The sequence below is a fragment of the Colobus angolensis genome, unplaced genomic scaffold, assembly GCF_000951035.1.
Source record: "Colobus angolensis palliatus isolate OR3802 unplaced genomic scaffold, Cang.pa_1.0 Scaffold1, whole genome shotgun sequence".
Taxonomy (NCBI): domain Eukaryota; kingdom Metazoa; phylum Chordata; class Mammalia; order Primates; family Cercopithecidae; genus Colobus; species Colobus angolensis.
In genome coordinates this window covers 10,572,824-10,578,321 of record NW_012110918.1, presented here as the reverse complement: position 1 = coordinate 10,578,321, position 5,498 = coordinate 10,572,824, and the positions used below count along the sequence as shown (strand labels likewise).

The 5,498-nt window shown below is 60.4% G+C and overlaps 1 protein-coding gene across 3 annotated transcripts in view; it reads left to right on the top strand.

The window, feature by feature from the left end:
- Positions 1 to 4,845, top strand: part of FDXR (ferredoxin reductase) — a 10,689-nt gene extending 5,844 nt beyond the window's left edge. The window contains exons 3-12 of one of the 3 annotated variants that reach the window (XM_011940691.1): positions 454 to 549; positions 765 to 887; positions 1,093 to 1,206; positions 1,517 to 1,618; positions 2,416 to 2,523; positions 2,777 to 2,861; positions 2,994 to 3,193; positions 3,276 to 3,447; positions 4,082 to 4,252; positions 4,382 to 4,845. In XM_011940691.1, the coding sequence (XP_011796081.1) occupies positions 454 to 549; positions 765 to 887; positions 1,093 to 1,206; positions 1,517 to 1,618; positions 2,416 to 2,523; positions 2,777 to 2,861; positions 2,994 to 3,193; positions 3,276 to 3,447; positions 4,082 to 4,252; positions 4,382 to 4,512 (1,302 nt within the window). In that variant the 3' untranslated portion in view covers positions 4,513 to 4,845. The remainder of the gene's footprint in view (positions 1 to 453; positions 550 to 764; positions 888 to 1,092; positions 1,207 to 1,516; positions 1,619 to 2,415; positions 2,524 to 2,776; positions 2,862 to 2,993; positions 3,194 to 3,275; positions 3,448 to 4,081; positions 4,253 to 4,381) is intronic. The other 2 variants (XM_011940777.1, XM_011940862.1) reach the window with 2 other exon arrangements.
- Positions 4,846 to 5,498: the final 653 nt, after the last annotated feature.

Below are 5,498 nucleotides of genomic sequence, written 5' to 3'. Positions count from 1 at the left end.
TCTTTCCTTTTTTTTTTTTTTTTTGAGACAGAGTCTTGCTCTGTCACCCAGGCTGGAGTGCAGTTGCGCCATCTTGGCTTACTGCAAACTCTGCCTCCCGGGTTCAAGCGATTTTCCTGCCTCAGCCTCCTAAGTAGCTGGGATTACAGGTGCCCACTACCGTGCCCAGCTAATTTTTGTATTTTTAGTAGAGACGGGGTTTCACCATGGTGGTCAGGCTGGTCTCAAATTCCTGACCTCAGGTGATCCACCTGCCTCAGCCTCCCAAAGTGCTGGGCTGACAGGCGCGAGCCGCCGTGAGGAGTGAGTACTCTTTTTCCTTGCAGAGGGTGGAAACCTTGTGTTCTCAGCCCAGAGTCCTGAACTCTCCTGCTCTGTCTGAGGAAGGGGAGGACCTGGGGGGTCCCAGCCTCTCTCGCTCTCAGCCCCACCAGCTGCCACCCTGTTCCCCAGCAGCACCCCCAGGCCCACGTGGACATCTACGAGAAGCAGCCCGTGCCCTTTGGCCTGGTGCGCTTTGGCGTGGCGCCTGACCACCCCGAGGTGAAGGTGGGTCTCTGTGGGCCTGGAAGCTGGGGTTTGGAGGCTTTGGTCAAGATGAGGAGGGCAGGGAGGCTCCCTGGCTGGATGACAGGACTTCATGCCGTCTGTGCCGATGCCACCCAGCTTCCATCCTGGGGACACAGAGTGGTGAGGGTGGTGTAGATGTGGACCCTGGAGCTACCTCACCGTCTAACCCCTCCCATTCCCGGGGGACCTGGCAGAATGTCATCAACACATTTACCCAGACGGCCCACTCTGGCCGCTGCGCCTTCTGGGGCAACGTGGAGGTGGGCAGGGACGTGACGGTGCCGGAGCTGCGGGAGGCCTACCATGCTGTGGTGCTGGTGAGTGCAGCCAGGCCCTAGGTCGGGGAGGCAGGGGCTGCAGAAGGGGACTGGTGGCTGGGGGTGGAAGGCAGCAGGGGTGAGGCCAGGATGCAAGCCGCCGAGGAGAAGCTGGAAGGAGGCCAGTGGGAGCTTGGGGGAGCTGCCCAGCCCATCAGTGCTAGTGTTGAGGGCTGTGGGTCTCGGGCCTGCCATCTTTCATCAGAGCTACGGGGCAGAGGACCATCGGGCCCTGGAAATTCCTGGTGAGGAGCTGCCAGGTGTGTGCTCTGCCCGGGCCTTCGTGGGCTGGTACAACGGGCTTCCTGAGAACCGGGAGGTGAGTTTGGGGAGCATGCCTGCTGCCTCTTCCTCCCCACCCCTCAGCCTTTTAATGCCGGACCTGGGGAAAGAGGGAGCTGCCATCCAATGGCGAGATGTGACATCATGCTGACTGAGGCGGGAGGCCAGCTGTGGAGGACTGTGGGGGAGAGCTGGGTCCAGGTAGGGGAGGAGGGACCAGAGTCGTGGACTGGACCGGTGTGGGGAAGCCCCAGGGCACAGTGGGGACCAGGCGTGAGGCACCTGCAGACTGAGATGAGCTGAGTGGAGCAAGGCCGGGGGACCCTATCAAGACCTTTCCCCTCCAGCTGGAGCCAGACTTGAGCTGTGACACAGCCGTGATTCTGGGGCAGGGGAACGTGGCTCTGGATGTGGCCCGCATCCTACTGACCCCACCTGAGCACCTGGAGGTGAGTGTTAGGTCGGGGCTGGGCGGGGTGGAGGTGGAGTCACCCTGAGGAGAGAGTGCCCTTGTCTGCAGGGTTCAGGCCTCACCTCTCCAAGCTGGACTCAGTGCCTCTGTTTCCCCGTGGTGCCCAGGCAGAGGCCCTCTGAAGGGCAGTGCCATGAGCTTCCTCTTCTACCATTTTCCCTTCACTTTCTGCCTCCAGCTAAGTGGTGTTTTTCTCTTATTCTTCAGTGTGCCACAGGACCCTTGCTCACACCATCCCCTGCTTGGATCATCCCCACTCACCTCCCACCAGTTAACAGCTAAAGTTCACCTTTGAGATCTTGGCTCAGTTGTCCTTTCCACCAGAACTTCCCTGAATTGGTCCACTCCCCATCATGGCTCCTCCCATAGCCCCGTCTGCTTCTGTTTCACAGCCTGTTATCGCCACGGCAATTTTGCACACATTGATGAGTATTTGATGAGTATCTCCCCAGCAGATCAGAAGCTCTGTGAGGGCCTGCTCCTTGTCTCTTTTGCTCACCATTGACCACCCCTGCTCCTCCAAGCTCTTCACATGGAGGGGAGCACATGGTAGAGGCCCAGTAAATACTTGTTGAGTGACCTTGTGGGCCTGGTGTGCTGTTAGTTGGAGCCATTTGCAGAGTTGGCAGCAATGCTCCATCTGGCCACCGGGGGGGAGCAGTGGTGCAATTTTGGGCCGCCAGCCTTCTGGCCCATGGTGGGGACATGACCAAATGGAGAGTGCCCTTTCCTGGGTCAGTGTCTGATGACTCCAAGGCCTTCCTTTTGTGCCAGAGAACGGACATCACGAAGGCAGCCCTGGGTGTACTGAGGCAGAGTCAAGTGAAGACAGTGTGGCTAGTGGGCCGGCGTGGACCCCTTCAAGTGGCCTTCACCATTAAGGTGCTGGGGCCAGAGTGGGAGGAGCCAGGGTTCCAAGTGGAGGGGGCCTCTCCTTAAGGAGTAGGGGTGGGGCAGAGCCCCTGGGAGTAGCTGCTGCCTGGGATGGAAGAAGGGGAGCAGCCAGGGCCCCGGGGGCCCTGTGCCTTCAGGGAGGAGGGGAGGTCTCTCCTGCCTGGGCTGGACCCTGGGGCGGGCTGAGGTGGGCTGTGTCCCGGGCCTGACCTCCTCCCCCTTCCCTGCCCCCACCTTCAAGGAGCTTCGAGAGATGATTCAGTTACCGGGATCGCGGCCCATTTTGGATCCTGTGGATTTCTTGGGCCTCCAGGACAAGATCAAGGGTGAGGGACCCTGGCCTGGCCCCCCACATACTAGGGGGAGGGTGGCCTAGGTCAGACAGTGACTGGGAAAGGGTGTGCAGGGAGAGGGCTGGGGCCCAGGGACAGCCTGGAGACATTCTACGTTGCCAACAGAGGTCCCCCGCCCAAGGAAGCGGCTGACGGAACTGCTGCTTCGAACAGCCACGGAGAAGCCAGGGCCGGAGGAGGCTGCCCGCCGGGCATCAGCCTCCCGTGCCTGGGGCCTCCGCTTTTTCCGAAGCCCCCAGCAGGTGCTGCCCTCACCAGATGGGCGGCGGGCAGCAGGTGTCCGCCTGGCAGTCACTAGACTGGAGGTGAGTCTCATGTTTCCCAAAGACACCCCGTTCCCAGGCCTCTGCCACCCCAGCCTGGTGTTGCCCACACTCTCCCCAACAGGGTGTCGGTGAGGCCACCCGTGCAGTGCCCACGGGAGACATGGAAGACCTCCCTTGTGGGCTGGTGCTCAGCAGCGTTGGGTATAAGAGCCGCCCTGTCGACCCAAGCGTGCCCTTTGACTCCAAGCTTGGGGTCATCCCCAATGTGGAGGGCCGGGTTATGGATGTGCCAGGTGAGAGGGTGTGAGGAGGCTGGGTGCTGAATTATGGTGAGAGGCCGAGAAGCTGGTATCTCCTGGGGCCACACAGCAACATGCACTGAGAAGCTTCTGTAGGGCAGGCCCTCTCCAGGACCCAATACCACCCTCCTCTTGGCCCTGAGAGAAGTTCCAGTCTAGCTAGGACACATGGGTCATATGTCGGGTCATTAAGTCATTCAACAGACATTTACTGAGGTCTGTTCTGGGCTAGGCCCTGTGCTTAGTGCTGGGATTAGAGATTAATAAGGCAACCTGTGTCCTCAGGGAGCTTCCAGCTTGACTAAGGGCCCACATACCTATCTAGTGATTAATTCACTTGGTAAACATTTACCAAGGGCCTACTGAAACTGCAGGGGAGCAAGCCTCAGCTCCTAAGCTTAGGGATCCCCTCATCTATAGAGAAACAGAGGTGTAAGGGGGTCGGTCTGGTAAAAACAGGGCGAGAAGAATCCAGGGCAGTGGACCAGTGGCCACAGCGGGCTCAGCCGACAGTCTGCCAAGAGGCGTGGGGTGTCTGTGCGTGCACATGGTATAGATTGTGGGCACAGGATGGCCAGAGTGGTATCCAGCCACCTCCCTTCCTTCCCCTTTTGTTACCCACTCTCAGGCCTCTACTGCAGCGGCTGGGTGAAGAGAGGACCTACAGGTGTCATAGCCACAACCATGACTGACAGCTTCCTCACTGGCCAGATGTTGCTGCAGGACCTGAAGGCTGGGCTGCTCCCCTCGGGCCCCAGGCCTGGCTACGCAGCCATTCAGGCCCTGCTCAGCAGCCGAGGTCTGGGCCCCGATGCTGAGGTCCTGGGAGGTGGGGTGGGTGGTCCTTTTCTGGGGCCTCACTCTTTGGGAGGGGGTTGTTCTGGGAGGGGTGAAGGAGGAGGTGTTGACAATCTCCCCTCTGCTTCAGGGGTCCGGCCAGTCTCTTTCTCAGACTGGGAGAAGCTGGATGCCGAGGAGGTGGCCCGGGGCCAGGGCACAGGGAAGCCCAGGGAGAAGCTGGTGGATCCTCAAGAGATGCTGCGCCTGCTGGGGCACTGAGCCCAGCCCCAGCCCCAGCCCCAGCCCCTGCCCCTGGCAGGGAAGGGATGAGTGCTGGGAGGGGAAGGGCTCCATCCATCTGAGTGGGACTTTGCAACCTCTGCTGATCCCAGCCGGCTGTGGCTTGGAGGCTTGGCTGCTATTCCAGCGTCTCCTCCCTCCTAGGGAAGGTCGCCCTTGGGCCCAAGAGTTTAGCTTTCAGCAACCGAGGTAACCTTAGGGACAGGTGGAGGTGCGGGCCGACCCAACTCCTTACCCACCTCTCTACTGCTGGACTGTGGAGGGTCACCAGGTTGGGAACATGCTGGAAATAAAACAGCTGCAACCAAGAGCCATGGTTAATGGGGGACTTTTTTTGGAAGGGTTGGGGTCGGGGGTCACCTTCTGGCCGTTACTCCCCTACCGTCACCAGGTGGCGCTGCAGAGACGGCTCCCTGCTCCGGGGCCTTTCGGGGGCTTGATGGGGCTCGGCAGCCAGGCCTGGCATAGACACCTTTCCTTTCTCCGCTCTGCCCCGCTGTGGCCGCGGGTTCCTTGTCTTCTGTCCACACTAGGGCTGCCCGGGACCGGGACGTCCCCTCCCTGCTGAGCCCTCAGTACAATCAAAACAGAAGAGAAGAAATGGGAGCAGGGGGACTGAGCAGCAGCTTGTCCCCTGTACCTCTGGGTGCCCCAGGCGAGTCTAGCCCGGGGCCCATAAAGCCTGCCTCGGTTTCCAGTCAGACCCACTGGACTTTAAAAATAGTGCTTCAATCTCCCTAGGCGTTTGCAGTGTCCGGAGAGTGCTCACTCCCTTTTATGGCAGCCCCCAAGATGCTGCCTCGCTTTATAAACTGAGGGGTCCTCGAAATTAGCCCAAGGTCACACACTCGTGAGCTGCGGGCTCAAACCCAGGTTCCAGGCAGGCTGGTGTTTCCTCCGAGGCGCACTTGCCCCGAGTGTCGGGTCTGGGGACGCGGTCCCGGAGAGGGGAGAGGGACCCGGGC